The sequence below is a fragment of the Netta rufina genome (assembly GCF_964035555.1).
Source record: "Netta rufina genome assembly, chromosome: 3".
Taxonomy (NCBI): domain Eukaryota; kingdom Metazoa; phylum Chordata; class Aves; order Anseriformes; family Anatidae; genus Netta; species Netta rufina.
This window is the reverse complement of record NC_140125.1, coordinates 13,380,809-13,405,725: the sequence shown is the minus strand read 5'-3', so window position 1 is coordinate 13,405,725 and position 24,917 is coordinate 13,380,809. Positions and strand designations below refer to the sequence as shown.

The following is a 24,917-nucleotide window of genomic DNA, read 5'->3' as shown; positions in this document are numbered from 1 at the left end:
AAGAGCCCTGATGGCATTCCAGCAGTCAGGTAGAAAGCTCTGGGCTGCTGAGGAGGGAGGCTTGCTTCCTAATGATCATTTCCCATGTCGTGCTGGTGTGCACAATGCAGAGGGGATGAAAGGTTTAAAAAAAAAAAAAAAAAAAAAAAGTCTTATCGGTAGTACTTTGACTTCAGTCCTCAAGTAATTATTTTTATCCTTCAATAGGTGCATCTGCGTGCTATTGTGCCAACGCTGCTGCTCCTCTTTTTAATTATACTCCTTTATGCTTGCTTCACAGGAGTAATCTCGCAGTCTGTCGTAATTAATGCAGTTCTAATCAAACACGGTAAGAGAAAAGTAGCTCCCCTCAAAAAACTAAGCTCAACACAGGCAATTAGATGCCAAAACAAGTACGCGGGCTGCGTGTCTGTCCGTGTACATCCCCAAAAGGTACCTCCTGCATCACAGGCACGTAAGGATGGACGTTGTTAAACGTAACCAGCCCTCGTTACGAGCAAATCCTTGCATGTCTGCTGCCCTTCAACCAAGGGGCTGTTCGTATTTGGTCTTGTTGTTGGCTTCAGTGGCCTTAATTCAAGTTCGGGGCATTTGTGATGCTTTCCAGCAACAGCTGCTAAATGTGAAGTCTTATGTGGGTTTCTGCTTCCAGCCGGTGGGTTTGGTGGAGCAGGGTGTATCTTTCCTGGCTCACGTTATCTGTTTCTGCTCAGAGATTTACAAAACAAGAGCTAGCAGGAGACCGATACCTTTTATGTCCTTCTCTTCCAAATGATATTTGGAGAGTTCTGTAATCAAAATACCATGCCAAATATTTCCTGGAATCAGCAAACCAACCCCCAGAAGACCTCGCCTCTTGCACAACCTCCCTTTCAATCAGTGAATTTTGTGGTATGTAAGGTGATGAGCAGATGATGCAGTTCTTTCCAGTCTGTGGAGTGTTTTTACTGCTTTATTAAATAATTGTGGATGTGAGGAGCTCTGGTTCCAGTATTTCTTCTTTTTTTTCCCTAACTCAGTTGTTTTAATAGGAGAACTGAAAGTACCAGAACCATAACTTCTGTCTGACAGGAAAAGCAGGCGTGCTTTTCAATGATAGATGTCTTGTTAATCTGTGTTTTTATTCTCCTATTATCAACTTTGCGGGGCGATGACAAAGCTTTCCTGAACCGCAGGCTCTGAAATCCCTGTCTTCCCCATTGTTTTGCTGAGCAACTTTCACTTATCGCTTGTAAATAATACAATGAGCGTTGCCATAAACTTCCCTTTTCTCAGGAGTTGGTTTCCTCTTGCGAACCACACACACACGAGTAGATGCTTCTCTCCAGGCACCTTCCTTCAGCTCCCAGGGGCTGCCCCCAGCGAGGCCAGATCCCCCCGAAAGGTTGGTTGAATTGTACGGATTGAAGGAATTATTTAACCTGGAGATGCAGCGGTTTGACAGAACTTCCCTTCTTGCCCCAGCCCTGTCTTTGCAGGGGGAGCAGTGTTTTCCCTTACCTCGAGCACCCCAACCCAGCTGGAGCCGAGCAAGCTGGTGGCTTGGAGGGATGCGAAATGTTCTTGTGCAGCACAGGAAATTAATTTGATTCTTTATAGCTGCCCGCTGGTGTTTGTTCAGCTTGCAACGCAGCACATGCTGTATTTGGAACAATTTCTGAGATTGCAAAGCACACTTAGTGAAAAAAAACACAACCGAATCCCATCTTCAGCCCAACCCTTCAGAGGGGACCTGATTTCCTTGTGCTGTGGATTAACGAGCAGCCCAGGTTTGTGATGTGCAGGAGGGGAGAAGGCTGAAGAACGAAATATTATTGAAATGTTTGGAATGAGCGCACAGAATTACGTGGCTTGGGCGCTTCCTGGCATTGCGGCACGCTCCTCACCTCCAACCTAAAATGTGAGCTGGGCTTTCCCTTCTAGAAGTGCATTGGCACGGAGGAGCAGCGAGCAGGTTGCAGAAGAGGTGGTCGCCTGTGGCCTCTCTTGTAAAACCATCCAATGAGGTATTTTTAAATGGCTGCATTTGTGACTTTCTTGAAGCAAACGCCTTAGGAAAACTGCTGTTGGTGTTTTGGTTCAGTTGAGCGCGTGGCGCACTGAGCAGGGAAGCTCAGCCCGTGGGATCTTCTCCTCCCTCCTCTCCCCATTGTGTTTGGCCAAATTTTCGCTCTCCATCTTGTGCTTACCTCTCTCGTTTTATTTTGGCAAAGCTCCTCTGCCTCTGGCTTTCTCAAACCCTCGCAGCTGAAGGAGCGCCGTGTGCTCAGTGCTTAACAAAATAAAGCGACTGCAGAGAGCGCCTCGGGGAGTGAGCGGGTGCTGCTGCTGCTCCCCTATCAGCAGGGCTCCTTCTCCATCTGAGCTGAGTCTCGTTGTTTTTTTCACGTTAGTGGTTTCTTTTCTTTTTTTTTTTTTTTTTTTTTTGTGTGTGTTCCTGGCAGAGGGGATTCTTGAAGATGGGGAAGCAAATCCAGTCTTGGTGGCAACTGTGTGTACGTGACACCGCTCCCACTCGGGAGCTGCACAGAAGCACCAGCTGGCCCCGGCAGGCTGTGGAAAGCAGAGCGATGCCGTGCTTTAAAGAGAAATGAAAGAATTAAAATGCAATGCGAGGTTGGTTGGCAGCCTGGGACACGTGTGCAGGTATCACAGGAGAGGACTGCCCACCTTCTGCTGCCCACGGCTGATTGTTTTATGTCCAGATGCTGTAGGCTTCCTGCACTGGGGCTTGTCTGTGCTCAACAAATGCTTTGCTATTTAAATTTTTCAGAATAACAGTGGTGCATCCACAGATTCTTTCACTTCTCCACGTCTCTCAGGTAGCCCTCCTGCTGGTAGCACGCCAAGGGCTGCCTGTGCCCTTCACTTCTGCAGCACGTCCAGCATGGGAGGGGATCCGGGGCCGTCAGCAGAAAAATCCCTTGTGATGCCGCGGTGCACAGGGCGAGATGAAAAAGGTTCCTGGAGGGGATGGCAGAGCCTCTGCTGTCACCAGGCCTTCACCTTTGTTTTTTTGGCCCAAAGTGCTCTTCCTCTGGGCCCTGGCCAGCACTGTCCTGCCTCTTCCTGCCCAGGTTGTTGCTGTGGGATGCCTGGGACGTGGTCTCATGCTTGGAAAGGGAATCATTGCAGCAGCCACTGGCACTGCAGAAATGGAACTTGTTGTTTTCCATCCCTCTTCTTGCTTTTGGCATTAGTCTGTGCTCAGAGGCAAGCTCAGGATGGAGTGAGTTGAGGTTAAACTCAACTTGCTTCACAAGCAGATTTCTGAAATGGGCATAAGTCAGCTTTCAAGTGTGAAGTGAAACAAGTCCAGGAAAAGTTGTTTGTCGTGGGCTGGAGGTTTGGGTTGCCTTGCTTCGGGGAGGTCACTTGGGGACATTGCTTTTTCTGGTGGCACAGGCACAGCTCCCCCAGAGCTGACGGGGTGGTGGGCAGCAGGCAGAACCCAATGCACCTGATACACCACCTGAGTGAGAACCTGCCCAAGTGTAACAGGTTGTCCTCATTTACCGAGCAGGGCTTTATAAGGGAAGCCCCAAGCAGAGCCAACGAACACTTCAGGCTTCCTGAACAAGCCCTAAGAGTGAGCTGACAATTTTAAATGGAGCAGGTTCTTTCCTTTTCTCCCAAGCTGGAAATGAAGAGAAATGTTAACGGAGGAAGGTGCAAATACAGAACCGCCAACAGAAGCCACTGTCCTTACGTCCTGCACAGCAACTCTCCTTTACCTGTGGCTCTTCCTCAGGATACCTGCAGTTCAGGGGGGGATTTGGATGTAAACTGTAGGTGATCTCTTAGTTTTATTGCAGCCTGCCTGTGGTCACCAGCACTTCAGCAGCACCTGGATGAGCTCTCGGCCTGGTAAACCCGTTGGCTTTTCAGCATAAAAGAGCTGGCTATGAAGTAGCTGTGATCTCCCTGCAATTCCGAGGGCTTGCGTGGATTTCATTGGGATGCATCTTCTCACGAATGCTTCGAGCATGTAATATTTTCACTTCTCTGCACCCTACGTTCTCCCCCCTACACGATAATTTTCTAGCAGGTAACAGACTTTGCTCTTGGCTGTGGAAAGGCAGGGATTTTTACAGTTGCATCTCAAAAATGACAGTAGTGATTTCGTCGCAGCTTTGGCACGTTTCAGCGGAGATGTGAGCTCTGCTCGCAGTCCTTGGCAGCACTGGGCTGGCTGATGGAAGTTGTGTCATCCGCCAGGAAACAACGCGGAACGGGGGGTCGGGAGGCTCCGGAACAGGGGTCGTGGGTCTGGAAGTGGGACCAGAAGCGTGGTCACAGGATGGGAAGTGGATCACGGGTCAAAAAAACCTTAAGTCCTTGTTAAAAATTACCCAGAACAACCCTAGAACTGATAGGGCTGTATTCACCGAGACAGAAATCTTCAGAAGTTTGAAGAGAAAAGAATTTATACTGTATTGAGTTTCCATCTCCATTCCTTACAAATGCCAGATAAACAACTGCTTGGAAAGCCACGTTACATTTCAGCACGCTTCACCTTTGGAGTAGGAGTCGAGGAAGCTCTGATTTATCTGTCTGCGGTCATCCAGGGAGATGTTGCAGTGATGCAGTACTTCATTCTCTTGATTTTTTTGAGGTATTGAAGTAGGGAAAGTAGTCCTCTGGGTGTGAAAAAGTGCAATCACCTGTTTGCATTGCTCCTTAGCAGAGTCTTTTCAATCTGCCTGCTTAGAAATTCAAGCCGGAGTTTGCATTGATGTTTATTTTGGTGCTGGATTGTTTCAAAGGTGTCTTTAAAGAGGCTGGATTTGCAGAAGTGAAGTGTGGGCTGAATCCTGTTCGCTGCCCTGCGGGGAGATGCCTGCAGGCAAGGAGAGGAGAAGGAGGATATTAGTGTGCTGAATGAAGGACAGCCTTTTTCTATAAATACAGCCTTATTTTTCCTGCTAAATGACTGCTTCCAAGAGTACTTTTAGATAAGCTATTTTTAAGAGATAACGTATCCTCTAATGATGTCATTATGTCTGTCTAGCAAGAGTTTTAATATAAACTGTTTTCATATTGATTTTGTTGTAAATGAATCTGTTTCTTCCTTTTTTCAACAGGCAGCCAGATAAACTCGTGGTGGTTTGGACAAGAAGAAGCCGAAGAAAATCCTCTAAGGTTAGTTAATTGCTCATTAAGTCCCAGCTCTGGTGACAAGCAGTCTCAGCTCTTGGAAGGACCAGTCTCTTGAGTGTGGCTTGCAGCACGAGAGATGAGAAATATTTTAATTTTCTCTTTTCCTTTTAACTGAGTTTAGCTGTAAAGCTGAAAATAAGCTGCTGTTGATGTCAACGCTAATTTATGGAAACACTTAAGTCTGATTTCTGCTTCGGTTATCTGTTTAGTGCAAGTGTGTCATCAGTTCAATATCAGTTGCTAATTCCTAGGCAAAATTAGAAAGGAGAATGCTTCCCTACTAGAAGTGTCTTGAAGGCAATATATGTAGTAAAGAATCTGCCACCCATGCAATAGATCAAGTGTGAATAAGAGACTATTTTACAACTAGAGAACACTACAAACTGAAAAGAATACAAGCAGGCTCCTCCAGCCCTGCTGTATACCTTAGAATTAAATGTTAATGTTTTATTCCTCCAAACACCGTGAGGAAGCCTGCGAGTTTGTGTCTTGTAGCTAATGACCGGGTAGCCTGAAGGAAGGCAAGTTCAAGTGAAGTCTGCCCAATATTTGGGCCTTCATAAAGCTGCTTTTGCATGGGGTTGGGTTTATTCTGTGCAACAGTCTACAAGCAGAGTAGCTCTCTTTCCTTTGAGCTTCCCTGTACTTTTCTTCCCGCAGCAATGAATCTGCGAGCCTTACAGGACTGCTGTCCCTGTTAAGAGGCGCTCAGTTTTTTTCTAGCCTGCTGGCTTTGACCGCTGTGGGAGCGAGATGCAGTTATCCTGTCTGGAGCCTCCTTTGGGTCTGAGAAGGGGACGGCGAGACGGACGGTCTGCTCGTGTGGTTCTGTTTCCATAGAAAACGAAGCTAAAAAACACACGTCCTACATCTGCACTGAAATTGGAACAAATGGCAGAGATTTCTAAACGTCTGCGGTGTCTAATATGGCCGTGTCTTGTGTGGCATTAAATTACTGCCTAATTAGTGTACAGTCTGCTGGTAGTGGTGGCGGTCAGTTGTCCTGGTGCCTGGGGAGGGGGGTAGGATGTTTCCCATGCACAACAGGCCAGCAAAGCTTTGTGAGTGCTGTTCATGTTGGAGGATTTCTTCTGTCAGCTCACGTCCTCCGGTGTAGGGCTGGCCCCGTCTGTCCAGAAGTTGCCAGGTGAGCTGTGGGGAAGCTGGAAAGAGCTGGAGGAAGGAAGTGTCCTAGCCCCTGGGTGGGTTTGTGAGGGTGCTCTGGTTTCCTCCCTCCCCTTGAGCAGCAATTTTTCCATATAGCTCAGCAACACATGCTCGTTCCCTTGCCCTACAGCAGTTGCCTTTTACCCTGGTGAGGCCTGTGGCATGTGATCTTCAGAAGAGGAAGCTTGGGAACAATTCTTTAAGGTTTCAGTTAAACAGACACGGTGTAAGCTGGTGTGTGTAACTCAGTAATTTTCCCAAGAGCTCTGGGAGAGAGGGCTCCCACACTGCAGGAGATACCCTGACACTTCTATGCACTGAAGAACCTAAATGTTTAGAAAAGGTGATACACATTTTCCTACCCTACTCAGGAGACCATTATCTATTTTTAAACTGGTACTCCTCTCTTTCCTGACTTCTTTTTCTTATTGTCATTATTGTATTTTGTCTTTTAAGCCGAGATCTAAACTATTCTGAGGTGTCTTTTCTAAAGCCCTGCTACTGCCTGAAGATGACCTCACAACCTAGTGCCTGTTCGAGTGCCTGCATCCAAACTTCTGCTTTGGGGTATGAAAACCCAGAAATATTACCTGCTGTGTAAACAAAAGGGTGTGAGCTTAGGCTGGCTCCTTTTCCAAGATAACTGTTGTGGAGCACAGCTAGTCAGACTATCCCTCTTGCACTGAAGGATCAAATAGCTCAAGTTACACTGAAATTACAACATGCTGTATATCTGGCTCCTAACTTGTGATGTAAATGTCCCTTGTGGCTTTTCTGTTTGTTTCCTTTAATTTCTGCAGAACGGAGAGAAAAGGTAGGGTAGAATGGTAAATTCAATATTTACACAGCCACCGTAACCTGGAAAAGCTGAGTGAGAAGCAGGATATTTGCCCATAAACAATTGGCTTGTTGAGATCTAGGAGATGTTGAGGAGCAGCAGGCCTGACAAAGTCCAGCGGAGCTTTGTGAAGTGTTGGGTTTCTGCCCGTGCTCTTAAGGGCACGATGCTGTAGGCTCCGGTGGCAACGTTTCACTGAGCCAAGAGGATTTACCAACTCCAGCTCAGCTTTCGGGTATAAGGTGTGTTTGTCTCCCTGCCTCTGTCCTTTCTCTTCCTAACCAGGCAGCGGATTCAACTCTCAGATAAACTGACAGATTTACCTGAGACTCAGAATCTCTCTCTTTTTAATAATTATTTAATTCATGCCTAGCAATATCCCACAAAGGTGCGTTAAAAGAGGTTGAGTGGCCTGGAGGCCTTGGCCGAGGATAGAGTTAATTTTAAAGCTTAGTTGGTTGATATGATTCGAGCTTTTTGGGTCCAAGACTGCAGATCAATAAATGTTCTTGATCTCTTAGTCATCCTGCCAGTAAAATACTTTATTCAACATATTTGTTTCATCTAATTGCTTTCTTGGAAGCAAGTCAAATGATTATTTCCTCTTTATTTTTGACAGACATTGGGAGCAGAGAGTACATTGCATTAATAATTTTCTGTGTTTTTAAGCCTCTTTGAGGAGGAAGATGGCTGAGATTTTGCTGTAAAAACTTCTGCGGAGGCTGTGATTTCTTTTCTGAATTCTTCTTTTAGTCAGTGACAATGGGGGATGTCCCTACCGGATCAGTACCGGACTTGCAGGATGCCTGAGGTTGGAGGGGACCTCTGGAGGTTTCCTTGTCCACCGGCAGGGCCGCCTCCAGCTGCTTTTGAAGATCTTCAAGGTTGAATATTCCACATCTCTGGGCAACCCGTGCCAGTGCCCCATCACCCAAACAATGCAGAAGTGCTACCTGATGGTTGGGGAACCTCCTGTGCTCCAGTCCGTGCCTCTTCTCCTGGCACTGGGCACCGCTGAGGAGAGCCTGGCTCAGGCTTTTCTCTCTCCCTTCAAGGTCCCCCTGGGCCTTCTCTTCTGGAGGCTGAGCTGGGACTGTTCAGTTTCTCCTCTTCCGAGAGATGCTCTAGTCCCTGATTCATCTTAGTGGCCCTTGGCTGGACTCTTTCCAGCAGCTCCATCTCTCTCTTCAGCTGGGAAAGTGGAAGAGATAAAGTAGTCAAAAACATATTCCAGCTTTACAGAAGTGTAATAGTCCTGTGTGCATGTCCTGGCACTGGCCTGCCTAACCAATGTAACCTTAGGATACCTTTAAGCCAACAGCTGAGCTCTTGATGTTCTTTCAAGCTCCTTTTTTTCTTTTTTTTTCCCCTGTGATTTTGATGTCAGCACCTTCTGACCTGCATACTTTCTAAGTAGGCTACTACGAGTCTCTTAATTATTTAAAAATAAATAAATAAATCACCAGAGGGCTTGCCACAGCCCTTCAGAGCCCTTCTACACCTTCATCAACATCCAGGGTTTAGGCAAGGTGGAACCTCTGGCAGTGCCTTGCCTCAACTCCTCCTCTCCGGTTCCCTGTCATGGCTTCTTACCTCCTGCTGCTTAGGCCCTGGGTTTTTGGACTTGCCCTTGTTTTGAGCAGGGGAGGAATGTCTTTGTTCTGGTGTAGAACAAGGAAAGATGTGTTGTAAATATGTTTACCTTTATTTCACTGAGATGCTCTTGCATTTCCAGGCTTTGAACTAAGACATTTCAGGGTGGAAAGATGCTGCCGTGCTGTCAAGGAGGCGCTTTGTGCTGTTCCTGTGAACGCCAGCAGGCTCGTGGTGGAATTCGGCACTTGTGAAGAATCAAATTTGCACTTGCTTCTGAGAGCCTGACAGAATTATTCTTCAAAGACCCTTTCGGTATCAAAGCTGAGAGAAGGTGCCTGTCCTGCGATTTCAGCGCTGCTCCGCTGCAGGTTTCTCGAAAGCTGTTTAGGGGAGGAGAAACAACGCTGGGAACAGGGAAAGGGCTTGAACAGTAAGAGCAGAGCCGGGAGAAGCAGAGGGGTGGGGACTAAAAGGGCCTATATGTAGGGAGTAAAAAGGATCCCTTGTTGTCAGCAAGAGCTTTCCAAGGACGTGCCATCAGTAAAGCGCCCGTTGGGCCACCTGTGTTGCTGTCCTTGCCAATCTGTTGCCTTTTCTGGCTACTTCATTGCCGAGTGCCAACCCTTACTCTCAGCTTCTTGGCCCGGCGTTACAAAGGCACGTTGTGGCTCGGGCGTGCTACTGAGTGCCTGGGGCCAGCACAGGGCAGTAATGGCACCCCTGGGCCTTCGGGGCTCATTAGTAAATTAGGGAAGTTAGGGAGGGTTGCGAACACAAGCAGTCAAAACGAGGTTGAGTCACTCTCCTGGTCAGTGCGTGCTCTTAGGTGTGTGATGCAGCCTTTAATAAAGCAGCTCTGAACTGTTCTTCTGCAGCATTGCCTCTTCGTTAAGCGTTGTTTCATGCTTAGTTCCTACAAAGTAAGGCCACAGCTGATCTAAGCAGACCATGAAAATTAGTGGAAACTGGCTGGTCTTCCTCTGCTTGTAAATTGTAATACCCTCCTGTTCTCCAGGGATCCCCTAAAATGAAATTTTGGTGATGTTTGGAGGTGCAGTGACTAAAAGAGATGGATGTCCCAGGAAAAAAAACATGAGTACAATAACTCTGCATTCAGTCTTACATATAGGTGAGGCCAGAAACTGCCTGAAGAGAAGGGGAGGTTGAAGTGCTGCTGCTTAACCGAGCATCATCTGTGCTGGGCAGTGAAGGAGGCAAGGTTTGGCGAAAGAGATGGCATGAATCATGTGTTTAGGGGATGTGTCAAGAATGTGCATGAGTCAAACGAAGCTTGAGGAGCCCGCCCAGTGTTAGCAAAGTGGTTTTCTACAGACTGTTTTTCGTTCATTTTCCAAACGTAGCAGTCGTGTAGCTTTTTAGCAGCAATACGTAGACGTGTAGTAAAGTTGGTGAGATGTGCACGCTGATGAATTAAAGATATTCACAGGAAGGCATGGGAAGGTCTGCTCATGTCCTCTCCCACTTGTAATGGAGACCAACAGCAAAGGGTTACATGAAAGCCTGGTGTTTGCAGGGCTTTAAACTTTCTTCTTGGCACCTGCTGGGTTTTTTGGACTGCATCCCGAGGGCAGGACTGGGACGGGAGCGTTGTTCTGGTAGCCAACCCCTTTAACTGGAGGGCTGAGCACAGTGATTTCAGGATGCTGCTGGGATGCGGGCTGTGGCACGGCCTTTAATTTGCCTCCTCCCTTTGTGATGCTGAGCTGTGGTGCAAAACGAGACCAGATCGCTCGCAGGCTGCCTGTTGAGGTTTCCTTTGGTGTGGGAATGGATCCGGCAGCTTTTCCTGGTCCGTCCCTTTCACAGCAGGCAGCAGGATGGGGCTGACCTCGTGCCCCACAGAGTAAATGGCAGCAAGGTGCTCTGCTGGCATGGGATGAAGGGCCTGGCTGGTCAGTTCCTCCTCTTTCGGTAATGTAATCCATGAATTTTCTTTCCTCTTCCTGTCTTAAGCGTTGTGCCTGGATAATGCCGAAGAGGAGGGACCGCCTCACAAGCTGAGCTGCCCGAAGCACTGCTCGAGCCAGCTCCTACGTGGCTCTTACATCTTAGCCTGCCACAGGGACAAGTAGCAGAGGCGTTTTTTACCTTGTATTTCATTTTTATTTTCGTCTCCCATACTGATCTTAGGAAATTGGCAAAAACTTTATCAGGGAAGGAAAAGTAACAGCTTACTGACCTGTGGTAAAGCCCCTCCTGGAATCCAAGTGAAAAACAGTGGTAGGTCTGGTTCTGACTTCAGCTTTTAAACAACAATACTGAGGGCTTGACCATAGGAACGTATTTTTGATTCATAAATAGAAACTCTTCCAGAATTTGCAGCAGGTTAAATACTGTGGTCAGCCATAGGGACCACACAGGGGTCTCGTGCTGTAGGCTGTTGTGGTAACTTTAATATTTTGCCTGTGAAAGGTCAGGAAATAAATTTCCTAAAGATGGAAAACTGTGCTCAGCAGTGAGCAGAGGGGATCGTGACATCAGTGGCATATGTGCCAGGTCATGAAATCCCCTACACGTGGCAGCTGGGGGAGTAATCTCCACAACGTTAGCCCGCTTGCCTGCCTCTGCCTTATCTCCCTCCTGATGAAGTGATGAGCAGCTGCTGGTGGTATTCATTAACTTGGTGTTTGAAACCAAAGTCCTTGATTGGGACTGACTTCCCTTTTATCTCTTTCATTTAGATTGAAAAGATTGTTCTGTTTGTGGTTCTAATCTCAACATCCGAGCAGTGACTATAAGGAAGGATTAGCTTCAGTCTCATCAGTTTTTTTCCAGGAATTGACTAACAAGTTCTGGTAGAGGGTTGGTGGATTTCGGTATGTTGTTTTTGCTGTCTTCTTCTTCCTCCTCATAAGATGACACTGGATATACACTTTATTATTTTACGGAGAATTGGTAATAACTAGCTTTCAGATTTAGCACTCTGCTCCAGAACAACATTTATGACATGACCAGGTTTGTACCAAGTCTCACGGAGATGGACAGCTCTCCAAGACACAAATATGATGTTGTCATCTTTCCTGGGACCTGTGCTGTTGGCCAGGTTTGCCTGCTAAGAGTGGGAAGTGGTTTCATGTGGTCAATGTCAGACCCTAGTGGGTAATTTTCAGGGAAGGTGGTATACTAAAGGCAAACTTCACGCGAGCTATTCTCAATTTCCTTTATTTGGTCAGCATATATCCATATATTGAACTAGCTAGAGCCCTTTCAGTCTTACAGAGCTCTATACTTTCTGGTACAGCTGCTTCAGCAATGCAAGGAAATACTGCTTTTACTTTCAAGTCCACTCTGTGCTCCCCAGAAGAAACCACTGGAGAGCAAAAGTTGAGTTTGTCTAACCTGCAGAGGGGGTGAGAGTGGTGTTTGAGGCTCTGCTGCTCCACGCAGCCAGAGAGTGCAGGCTTACCAGGGGTGGAGTGGCTGTACCTTGCTGATAGTGGCTTAGGTGTTACTAAACGTTGAGAGCTTTTATGCCAGAGCGTTTTCTTGAATGGTTCTGGAAATTATTGACTGGTGAAGGCTGCTTGAGAGCAGATTGAGTATGCAAGAGTGCCAGTATTGTGTTTAAGCCCTTTGGTGTGTTGTCTGTGCATTATCCACTTTCAGAGGAGCATTGGATGCGTTACTTATCTGGCCCTGTAAGTTGCTGAATTCAATCTATTTTTAAACATTTTTCCCTTCCTGTTGGAACCAGAGGCTAAATCCACAGAGGCGTCAAGTTTATCTCGCCAGCTGAAGCAGAGCGGGACAGTTGTGGTGTTCATGGCAGCACGGACGAGGAGATCGAGAAGCAAGCCATCCGGGTTGTAACCAGCGTCATTTTTGAGATCTTTCCCCAGTTCTCTTTCTAAACTGGGCAGACCGAAGTGTCCGTGGCAGTCTGTAGGATCACCTTCAGGTCCTGTTTTAAACAGCTTTATCCCGCTACAGTCATCCGCTTAGGGCCAGAGCGACGCAGTAGGCTGGAGGATGTCAGTCACGGTCCGAGCCTATTTATAGGGTATTTCAGCAGCCCCTCCTGTAGCTCTGGTTTCCTTATTTAAAACCAGCTTTCACATTACGACTTTTCCTCTCCTTTTCCAGTGGCAGAGGAAGGGAGTAGTTGCTTTTCACCTGGCACACAACTCTTCTGACCAGGCCGTGGCTCTCATCCCTCAGGGTTTGGAGCTGAGGAGGGGAGCTCTGTGCCTGAGGTGCTCATATCTGTTTGACCACTTCAGCTTCCTTGGCTTCAGACATGGGATGAGAGGAAATTGCTTTGTGATAACGCTTGCCATGTTCATTTTTAAATTATTGTTGAGCTTTTAGCACTTCTGTTTTTTTCCCCTCTTTTTCCCTTTTTTTCCCTTTCCCCTCCCTGACAACCCAGATATAGTCTTGATGTTACCTTTTCCTGTTCGTGTGGCACAGCATTTCTTTTTCAAAGCCAAAGGAGGGTTTAATAACATTCAGCTGATCACAGAACAGCTTTGCTCTAAAGGCTCATTAGCTAGGGCTTGTCTCCTGGTTGTTTCTTTTGGTGACAAGCTTGTCACAGTGACAGAAAAATCATAAATATATATATGTGTGCGTGTGTTTATCGTCTGTTTGTAGCTCTGCTGGTGGGAGTGCTGGTAAAGATCTTGAACTAAAGCTTTGCATGCACCAGCGAGTGCTCATTTTCTAGTTTCTTTTTTATAAATGTGGTTCTCAGTTGAGCAGGCTGTCCATGCCTGGACCTTGGGCATCACAGGTTTGGTGTGTGTCAGTGTCAGCCACAGCTATTGGAAAAGGAGGGGTTCAGAGGTGCTGTGAGTCCCCAGTAGTTTGGTGAAAACTACTGCACCCCGTCCTGCTGCTCGTAAACCAGCTTTTTCTTATAAAATGCACTCATAGGATAAAGCTAGGAATGGTGTTATTTGCTCAGTTATTCAAAAGCTCCTCCAGGCCTGGCTAAGAATGATGATATTGGGTTGAAATTCATGGGATTAAAATTGTAGGAATTGGGTTCTCAAGTTGCTGTTTTTTCCCTCCTTTCTTCAGACGCCCCAGGTCCTGTTATTTAAATTCATTCTGCAAGCACAAAGCACAGAAACTCACCAAGATGTCTGCCTAATTCTGAAATTCGGCATCTTTAGGAGCTGGGCTTTTAAGCAGAACATCAGGGGTGGTGAAAATCTTGTGATAACTCACCAGAGAGCTGGCAAAGTTCAGTCTCATGTCTCTCCCCAGCTCTTCGACCACGGTGCGCTGATACTGCGGGCTCTGGTGATGCCAGCAGGAGGTCTCCTGGCAGCAGGCACGTGCCATGGGAGAACCGGCATCGAGTACTTGTTGCTCACAGGACTCAGCAGTGGAAAAGAACTTCCTCTAGATGCCCGAGTAGGGCTGCCTCAAGCCTTTCCTTCCCACCTTGGTGTAGCAAGCTCATGGTTAAAGTTGCCCAGATAAAGCTTTAGGGTACCCGAGAACCTGAGGGGCAAGCCCTGCTAACCTTTTACCAGCAAACAGGGGGCTGTAATCTGAAGGTCTGTGTAGAAAGGAGTATAAAGCTAACGAGCAGTGATGCACTAATGTATTTAAAAAAAAAAAAAAAAAGTTTGGTTAATTGGCTTCAGATAGCAGTAGTGAGATTGTTCATTCTTTCCCAATAAAATTTTAACAGACCTTTAATAACGCTTTTGCAGCTCAGCAGTCACTTGTGCATCAGCAGCCTTCCCTCTGGTGTTTTACAGCATCACAGAAGGGATTAAGTTAAGCTTGGGGAAAAAAAAAGGATACTTGCTCTGACACAGAAATACCCGCACCTGGCATTATTCAGGACCAGCTGTTAAAATTTCAGCATCAATCAGGCATCAACCCAAAGTGATGCTCAAAGCTAAACAAGTTCTCAGTCTATTTTGCTGTGTTTTTAAATGATCCTTCTAGCTGTAGGTACCCCAGCATATTAATTCTTCAGGATTTCCATGTTGTAGCAGCATTTAATCTGTGTTATGAACTGTTTGTTTGGTGTTTTCTCAAAAGTCTCTTTTGGCTCTAAGTCTAAAGATGGCCATGCCTTGCGCTGTCTGCTGCACTCGTCATATTTTCTTTAAATAAAACATTCCCTCATCTGGGTAAAAGCAGCATAAAGCTCAGCTTGTTACAGAAACTCTGTCCTTGCAGACTTGATTTTTTGCAAGACTTGGAGCATCCTGCTGTGTACTTAAAGACCAGAGCTTAGGGCCTTGTAAGGAACAACTTCACTTCACTGGAAAAACTCTTGCTAGTGGTTTGGGTTTCCTTGCTTATCGTTCTTAATGATGTCCTTTACAGTTTTGTGTGGAGTCATATGTTTAAGAAAGCTGCTTTTTTGGAACTGGTGACTTGTTGGCTCTGTCTGCACGTGCTGGGTCCCGTGGTAGTCGAGTCAGCACTTCTATAATGGGTTTAAGACAACTGTTCCTTTTCTTTCTTTCTGTAGGCTCATAGCTGGCAGCCCGGAATCAAAAACCCATACCGTGGAGTGGTCGTATGGCCTGTTCCTGAAAATGTTGAAATTACTGTGACGCTTTTTAAGGTATGTTTTTGAAGCATCACTTTTCCTATTTCATAAGCAACTTTAAAAAAAAAAAAAAATTGTACTGAAAATATCATCTTATGTTCACAAAGGCCTAGTGTTTGTGAGTTTAAGTCATTAACTGCACAACCTTAGGTCCACAGCTTAAATCCAGGAGAGAAGGATGGTCTGTGCCCTGCCAAAGCTTGCTTTTGCAGTTTAGTTAACGCATTAAATTATCCCATTGAGCTGCTTACAGCTAGTCGTTGGCACTGACTTCAGTCCGTGTGTGAGTATGCACGTAGTACGTGTGCAAGTGCTTGGCAAAGGGTTTCGTCTGGTTGGTTTTTTTTTGAAATACTATAAGCCAAAAGTCATCAAAGCACAACCGTTTCTAGACTTCCTTGTTCAGCTGCAGTGCAGTGACCCTATTTCTTGCACTCTTGACTGGGGAACAGGATCCCGCTTCAAATTTCAGTCTTTGGTATGTCACACAAACATCACGCTCCTTACCTTAGCTCAGTCTTAAGAGTGGATTCGGAGTATTTGAGCAGTAGAGGGAATTTCAGGTTTTGCAGAGCATTTTTTTAAGGGGCTGCATTTGGTTTATTTAAAAAAAAAAAAAGTTTGTGGCTGCAAAGCAATGAGAGAAATTGGTTGTTATGCTAGAATTTAATTCCCAAATACTGTTGGAGAGAGTCCTTTCTGCATAAAGAAAAAATGCAGCCTTGGATGTGTGACAGCACAGGAGGTTGCCCAGGAGGCTGAGGATTTTTCTTCTGGGATTTTCATTCTGCTAGCTCTTTCTCATTCTTTTCTCTAGTGTCTCCAGCTACATTTTGGCTGTCCTTATTTATAATCACACCCTTTACAGTTTAGGGCAACAGTAACAATTTTTTCTAATTAGCAGTATTTATGTGTCTGGTTTGGGGACTACTTAGAGGTAGCTTCTAGTTAGTCACTAAATTCACAAATGTGAATTTATTACTTGGTTCATTAAGCTTAAAAGGGCGGGGGGGGTCCTCTCCTATATGTTTTTTTTTGTCCTTGCAGGGCCAGTGAAAGGAAATTTCCTGGGCTGCTGGTGACGCTATCATAAATTTGTCTCTCTTTGTAGCAGACGCATAGTCTTCAGCTGAGGTTCAAAAGTTCACTAGCAAAAATTGTTTGCCTTTGCATGCTTTGAGGGCCTCTGCTTGGATTAAGACATTTAAGACCATTATGTGACTACGCTGCGGGTCTGTATGAGCCGCATATGGTTATGTAATGCCTTAGACATTGCTTAATATTTTTAATGTGTAAAGTGAAGCAGAAATGTACACAATTTTTGAAAGTTTGCGTAGTAATGTGTTTTGTGAGGAGTTAGAGCTGAAGTTCCGTTTGAGTGCAGTTGGGTGATGCGGTGGCTGTGATACAGGCGTATCCCACCCTTCTGCAGCCCTGTGCTGCCTTTTTATTCCTAGCCGTGGTGCTTCAGGGCTGCACGTTGTAGTGTGAGGGCTGGCAGCAGGCAGCAAGGGGAGAGAAGGAGCCAGCATCAGGTGTTACTGCAGCCTGAACTGCGCTGTGCCTCTCCAGACAGAGCTGGTCGCTGGGCCTCCTCTCCTGCTCTCCCCAGAAATGAATCCGTCTCTGTCCTGCCCATCACAGCGCTTGGTCTGGGAGGAGAGGAGGGAGTGTGAGAAGCCCCAGAGGCTTTGCGTGCTGGGAATGGTACGCGCTGAAGGGAACAAGCATGAATTTTGCTCGATCTCAATACTTTAGGACTATGGCACTTCTATAATCAGACAGCTCTTACATAAACCTGCTCTAACCACTCCTCAGGCTCCTCCAGCAGGAGTGCCCGGGAGTGCCCAAACCCCCCTTTTCCCTCTCTGAGGACACACAGGTGTGTTACAGAGCAGAGCCTCTCGAGCAGGCTGGGTAACACACCAGAAGCACTTATCTCCGTGAGCACAGCCTGCCTGGATGAACGGCCACGAGCGAGGAATTACTGCAAGCAGCGTGGTGTCAGCACGGCTTACGCTGTGGCCGCTTGGCTCAGCGCTACGGCAGCACTTCAGCTCTAGTGTGGGCTCTGTCCTCACACCTGGAGAGCTGCTCTTTGTGCAACTGGTATGTTCTGGGCAAAGAGAGTCAAAAGGAAAGAGCTATTTTCTGCAGAGTCAATGGATCGGCCGGCCCATGCTAGAGGAGTGCGAGGGGAAGCACGTAATAGCAGTCTGCAGCAGCTGTTTTGGGAGCCGACTTCTAAGCCAGGTATTTATATCATTTCTTCCTCTGGAAGGAGGGAGGCTAAAAGGAACAGTAAAGCTCAGGAAAAGAGGTGGCTCGCTCTGCAGTTCTGTAAAAGCCCCTTCAGGAGCCACTTCCCTGCGAAGAAGAGTGAGTGCTGAACGTTTATCGCTTAGCAATAACTGCACTTAGCACGGCCTTGGTGTTTAACAAGCAGTAGCTGTCTCCTTTCACTGCAGCCTGAGAAGCCGAGGCAAGCTGCTGGCTCCACGTCCAGGCTGGCAGAGCCTCTGATGGGAGCAGGTTGCCCCGGCAGAGCTTTGTAGCAATCACAGATAACAAATTAGTGCTGTGGTGCTGTGTGAAATGGGAGCGCGGGGACGGGAAAGAGCAGGCTCCAAAATAGACAGCTACGTGTTTGGGGAAATGATTCACACAGTAGTGGCTGTGCATTTGTAAGTGGCTGTTGAAACGTGTTGCTGGTGGGATTAGGAGATAAGTCGAGGTTTCAAGTGCTGATGAGAACGTTAAGAATATCCTCTCCAGTAGTCACCTGTGGACACTTGAGAGCTGGCTAGTGAAGTGCTTGTGATGGGTCAGCAGACAAGATGCTTGGCGTTATCTGCACATCCCTATTTTGGGTGTTAGCTTGTTGCCAACCGTGTATCTGTAATTCAAGCCGAGCAAGTATTGAAGAGACGACAACCTTCATTTTGGTAACTTTCACTTTAAATAAATAAACTTTTTCTCTTAAGTCTGGGCTGCTGGTAAAACCTTAGAATGCTCTGGAGTCATGCAGGGAAAAAGCATCAAATGGATCTACTGATTCAGCCTCCCCTAGCTAGCTGTAGCTCCCCTCCAGCCAACTCAAGTGCTAATTGCATAAAAAATTCCATTTGTTCTGAAAATGGCCCAGCTTTCTGTGCTGTGCTGTACATTACTGTTTGGTTATGCCTTGGATTTCCTAACCAAAATGGGAAGAAAGAGGCAGCATTAAACAACAAACCTATTGTGCGTTTTAAGTCCATGGTTTGTAGTGCTTTCACAGAAAGATCCCCAAATGCCAGAAAAGCTCGCTGAATTCACATTTTTCATGGTTGCCATGGTAGCACTCCAGAAGTTCGTTTTCAGAGTCCCTACATAAGCAAGGTTTAACCGTCACATGTGAAACCATATATATTTGCTTGTGTTCTTATGTACAAACACACACCTGTGCTACCTCAGAGAGATTTTAAATGAGATTTTTTTTTTCTGTGCCAGGTGAGACCGCTGCTTTTAGCAAAGCCGAGTGAATGTCAATTGCACCACGAGGATTTCAATTGCAAGGTCATTATTTTCTAGCTTAAAAGCCAAGTGAGCTTCCCCAGCTAGTGTGTTTGTTCGTTGAGAGTGAGAGTGGACTTTGTTTCAGTGGGTTACAGAGAGCACTCGTTCTGTCAGTAATACACGTGGCTTGTCACCTGTGCACTATTGCAACAGCAGGGAAGATCACCAGCTCTTCCTTTCAAAGCAGGGAAGAAAGACACTTTAAAAGGCAGAGTAAAATAAGAATAAAATAGATATCGAAAGGAGACTTGTAGTGGTCAAAGGTATTCCCACCCCATATCTCTCTCTGAATAAATCACATGAGAGGTTAGTAGGTGAGGTTAGCAGTGCCAGGTAATCCAGGGATGCCAACCCCATCCCACAGCGATGGAGCTGTTGTCAGCTTCTGGGCTGTTCCTGGAATGCCACCTTTCAATTGAAGGGGGTGGTGTGTGTCCTGTGGCTTGCAGTCATGGGACAGCTGGAAGAGGGACAAGTAGGTTCACTGAGGCAGAAGGGCAAATGTATTTGGGGGAATTCTGTAACTCTGGCTTTCAGGCTGAATATATACATACATATATGTAGAGAGGGACTGAAGTTTATAACTTTAGATGTTAAAAAATAAGGGCAGCTGACTAGTATGCATGTCATCAGTTATTCTCAGAAGCAAGCTATAATGCATGTGATACATTTTGTTTGTGAAACACCCCAGTATTTTCTACTCCGAGATGAACAGGCAGCCCACCAGCTTTCTACAGATCTGGATGTCCTGTAGTAACACCCAGGGCCAAGTCATTTCTCAGCTGACACATGGTACTCAGTTCCTTTGTCATAATCAAAATCTACCTGAAAAAGCTGCTTCTTCTCCTTGGTGGCCTTTTTTCCATGAAGTTGTTAGATTTATTATACATCACACTCAAATTCACGTAATTTACCTTGCTACAAACTAATGCCTTTATTTCACTAGCACTACCTTCCAACATAGCCAGTCTGTCTCAGGAGAAAAAAGCCTTCAGTAACACCGTTCCCAGGAAGTGAAGAGTGAAGCCAGGTTCAGAAGATACTTGTTTCAGCCCTGAAAGAGAGCAGTGGTTTCACCCGACTCCTGGGAGGTTAATCCATAAAAGAAGCAGCAGCTACGTAGACAAGACACGATGTTGTGTAGCAGGTATAAAAGCTGTAAGCTCAGGGATGTGAGAAGTGCAAAATTCCATTTGCTTACTAAATTTAATGTCAGGGTTAGTGTGGGCACTAATTGTAAAGCTGGAGTTAAAAGAAAAAGTCAACTTTATTGTCTTTCTAGTCTAGAGGCTGTACAGGCAAGTGTGAGCTTGGAGTAGCAATGCACAGGGACAGGTCTGCTTGGTGCTCGCTGCTTTACAGAAACTCAGCTGAACAGGAGCTGACCAGAGCTGTGTGTGACGTTTCTAGGCTAATCAGGCCTCTGCAAACAACATTGGGAGTGACAAGAATTGGGTCAAATTTTGAGGCTTCTGCAGCTTCAAACGGCCAAGTGCAACCGCTGAAGACAGATGTTGGAGTACCCAGAGCATCTGCTGGAGGTCACTGGCAGAGGGAGATCAAACCCCGTCATCGCTTGATCTGATTCAGCATGACAGGCCTTAAGTCCTTTTATTCCCCCAGAAGAAAGACCGAAGATTAAGGCTGGTATGAAGTGATATAATTGAAAGACAAGCTTCAAAAGCCGGGAAAGCTTAGGGAGGAGGCATGGGGAAGGAAGGAGGAATGCAGCAGACGCTAACAGGCTGAAGATTTTCCCCACCTGCTCCGGCTGCTGCTCAGGAGGAGCAGCAGTCCCTTGTTTGCCAATACCTTTCTTTCATTCCTGTTACAAGAGAAGCAGCAATAACCATGAAGATAACTTTTAAACTTTTACTGGAGATGGGTAAACTTCCCTCAGTCTTCTGAAACCACCTTCTACGTCACAGAAAGCATCTCCTTCTTGGCCAAGCCCCTTGACGAGCGGGCTGGTGATGACCTGGTAAAAACCAGGAAAAATGGGATGCAGAAATGAGACATTTCTGCATCCCATTTTTCCTGGTTCTTTCCTTGTGCCCTAGCTCAGAAGGACTGGCTGTTTGCTGGCAGTTGGCGTGTGGACGGGCAGAAGGGAGGTGCAGGAGGAGGCTGATGGGTGGGATTGCAGAGGAAGGTTTTTGGGACTGAGTTTGTTGAGGGTCAACAGATCTCTAGGAAAGCAGTTGAGAGTTCCCAGGTAAGCAGGATATGGCTAGGCTTCAGCTGGTGGACCCAAATGCTCCACTGACCTTGACAAGGGAGTGGGGAACATGGTTATCTGAGGATATCTAATGGGTACCTCACTGTAGGAGAGCTATAAGGTGATGTTCTCTCCTTTGCACAGTTCCCTACTCTTGGCTTCCCACCTGAGCACCACTTTTGAGCGTTTAGATCCTCTGCTTGCCAGAGCAAAGAAAAAAGAAGGGCTGAGGGGGAAGAAGGCTCCAAACTTAGTTTAAGATGTCAAAAAAGAGCATCATACTGAGAGGTTAATGTGTGTGGAAAGAAAAACAAGAAAAGGAGCCCCATTTCCTGATACTCAGAATGATGATTTAAAAAAATAATAATAATGAGAAGAAATGACCAGTCTTTTAATCCACTTACCCAAATACAGTTTTCAATTCAAGGTAAAAGTGCAATAAATCTTAGATGGAGCGTAGCTGTGCTTCTGCAAGAGGTTGTTAGAGAACTGTTGGGCTCTTACCCCTCGTGTTCCTTCTGTGTTAGTAAGGTAGCGATGGTTTTGAGGCAGTTTCAGACGGAGAAGAATATTACACTGTTTGCTTCTTGAGCTTTTTAGGTAATTTTCATCAGCATTTGCTTTCAGGAGGGAGCAGGGGAGTGAGGTCTGCCTGTAACTCCAGTCATCAGGTGTTTCCAGCTGCACGTTTTCAGTGACGGGCTGCATCTGCTTGCAGGTGAGGTGAGGTTTTGTGTGCTGTGTTACCTGGGAGGACTTTCACATGGTGAAAACGTGAAAGGCCGTAGTAGTTGTTACTGCTAGGGTGATTCTTTGCACAGCAATGTTGTTTTTCATAAGAAGTAGTCAGCTGTACAGCCTGCAAACGATAGTTTGCTGAATTCATCACTTGAGTTTTGTGTGGGAACTGAATACAGAGTTAGGGGTTAGCCATGCAATGATGCGGGAAATACGTGCTGCTATGCTTCTTACTGGTATTTACCCTCTGCAAATCCAAAATAAGCCAAAGAACTAGGCGGATTCATAGAGGCATCATTATTTATAGAGACCACACATGGAAGTGTTAGCCCAAAGGGTGGAATGGTGGTTGCAATAGAAACTATTGTGGGGTTAATTATAGAAGTATCTGCTAATGCTGACCACATAATCGGGTTGCAAATTAGCTAGAAATAGGACAATGTGTGCTGCATCCTGGATTTCTCATAAAAGCATTTTAGCAAGAAGAGTGAAGCTGCTTACCTGTCTATTGCAACTAAATGCCGAGGCTGATCTGTATGAGCTCATTTGGGGCTTTATGTTGCTGAGTCATTTGAAGAGTAACAAGAAATGGGGCTCTTTAATAATAAAGAACATATATTTAAATCTGAAATACCTTACATGTGCCCAAAGTGTCCAAGTCTTAGCATGCTTCATGCCGTCTGAATTCTTGGTTGCTCATCAGAGAAATGCTTGAAGTTTTTCTTCTTTTTTTTTTGTTCTGTGTAATTGGTAGGGAATCTGGGGGTAATAGACTGGATTTAACTTTTCTGAGGTGTAGGCTTCTCTGTAAAGTTCATGCTAGCCTGTTAAACAGTGAGAAGTCTCTGATCTACAGTACGATTTTGCTCTGTCAGATTATCGAAAGTGTACAGCAGAGCACCTGATTCTGTGGCCTTCAGAGGTGGGAATCAGCATCAGTGCCATCAACAGAAGGGCTTAATTTTTCTTTCTAGATTATTGTCTTGCATGGACAAAATAATGAGCGTTTTGTTTATTATGTAGGATAAAATACCAGGCCCTGAGTTCGCAAGGAGTTTTATGGAAACCTGCAAGCTTGGTTTGGGAGTTCTGAAGAAAATTGAGCAAGATGAACTCTTTAAGAGTTTAGTCACATCTTAAGGAGTAGCATATTAAACCTGAAGTGATTAATGATCCTATTAAATCTCATTATGTCGTTTTATGCTGTATCAGAGGAAGCAATTAAACAAAAAGGTAGTTGCCCCGGGTTAACTTGTGAAAATGGTAAGTATTTAATAGCTGGATTAGAGCAAATGATATCGCTGGAATTGATGCGAGATACAGCAAAGCAGCAGGTAGCGTGCTCGTTATTTACATAATGCAGAACTGCACAAAGCTGATTAACGTGATGGATGCATGATTACATAATCTGATATTTACAAGTATGTTAATTGGGACATGGAGATACCTAGGGATCTTTCTGTCTGCATCTAGCTGCCCTTCTGTCTGTAAGGCTAATGGCGCAATATGTTTTTACACTCATCTGTAGTATTCAAAGTCCTCTGATTTTTAAAAATCTATAGAGATTGATTCATACAGCAAAAGAAATCATGTGTCAGATTTTGACATTAATTTCTATATGGAAACTGCCTGCCATTGCTGAAGTAGCATGTTTAAAAATGCATTTTGCATGTGGCACCTGTGGACGTGGCTGTTAAATACATGGCTAATGCTGGTGCCCAAGGCATTGAGGAGGAGGCCTGTTCAAGAGCACTCTTTTCCAACTCTTTTGAGTGCTGGAGAGAGATGATGTTCTTTTCTGGGGTTGTTTATGCTGTAAACTTCCTGTTTTCTACATTTTTTGTGTGTTTAAGAGCTAGTTGAAGAAAATTATTTCTCGTACTGGGTTACAGTCCCTGTTAACAACTGCATGTCAGACTTGAAGGCAAAACTGAGTGTGACTGGCTAGTTAAAGCAAAGACCCAGATAAGGCTGTAATGATCGAACCTGAGACCTGGGCACCACTGCAGATACACAAAGCAGAAGCAAAATCTCTCGATCCTTTGTGTTACCTTACAGCAGCAAGGCAGAATTAGTGTGGTGTCATCAACAGACTTCAGACAGAAACAAGAAAAATCTGGGGGTCCTGAGGGATCTCACCGAGTGTGATGAAGGAGTTATGGGGGAGTGACATTTATGTGCAATTATCTAAAGCATGCAGGTGGCAGAGGCGAGCAAGTAGTTGAGGGGTTTCCTGTAACCAGACATAATGGGATAAAATTGAGGTATAGCAAAATGACTCTTCCTGTCAGGAAGAAAGGCTAAAGCTATGTTCCTTGCAAGAGAACATTACTTGGTTATAGCTGCTCAGAAGCACGACTGGATGATAAATTAATGACATTAAAATATATACCTATTTCTTAAGGTAAGATCCTTGATAAAGGCCTGAAGGGGATGACTTACAGTTTCGGACATGATCTTAATTTCAGACAACACAATGTAGACTACACCACTGCACTGAGAGCTTGTGAAATTGGAAATAAATGCCAAATCTGTGAAACTCATCATTTGTCTTCCTGTTGGTGAAAACAGTTGTTGTTCCTTGAGTGTAATGTAATAGAAACATTGTGAAGGAAGGACAGGTGTCTAAGTAATCTGCAGTGAAACGCAGTGCTCAGCTGAAGCTACGGCTCTGGATCTCTGCTCACGCTTTGGGCACGAGGTGGTGGGGACGATGGTTTGGATGCTTGCTGTAGGTGGGTGCTTTCCCATGCCAGGGAGGAGCAGCACCTTCCTTCACGGTTGTGTGCGAGATGTAGATGTGTTGGACTTACTGGAAGGTGGAATGTAAGAATTCAAGTGAGATTTGTTTATTCTTTGCCTGGGATGAAAGCAAAGAGAATTACGGGCATATATCAGAAGAAACCTCGTGTGTGTTATCCGTAGGAGGCTTTATTAAATCTTTGGCAGTTTTACACCAACTTGTTTGTCATCTCCTTGACATCCGCTGAAGCCTACCTCCTAGCTGAAATATTTCCCTCCATCATCTTCAGCGGGTAAAAATATTTCTATGAGCGTATAAAAAATCTTGGCTGAATTTCTCTCTGTGGCACCCTGGATTA

General features: G+C 45.6%; 1 protein-coding gene across 12 annotated transcripts in view; it reads left to right on the top strand.

The window, feature by feature from the left end:
- Positions 1-24,917, top strand: part of EHBP1 (EH domain binding protein 1) — a 207,850-nt gene that overhangs the window by 21,365 nt on the left and 161,568 nt on the right. For 11 of the 12 annotated variants that reach the window (XM_084284614.1, XM_084284613.1, XM_084284611.1 and 8 more), the window contains exons 3-4: positions 5,085-5,142; positions 15,225-15,320. In XM_084284614.1, coding sequence (XP_084140740.1) covers positions 5,085-5,142; positions 15,225-15,320 — 154 coding nt within the window. Of the gene's footprint in view, positions 1-4,568; positions 4,616-5,084; positions 5,143-15,224; positions 15,321-24,917 lie in introns of those variants that run through there. The other variant, XM_084284616.1, reaches the window with a different exon arrangement.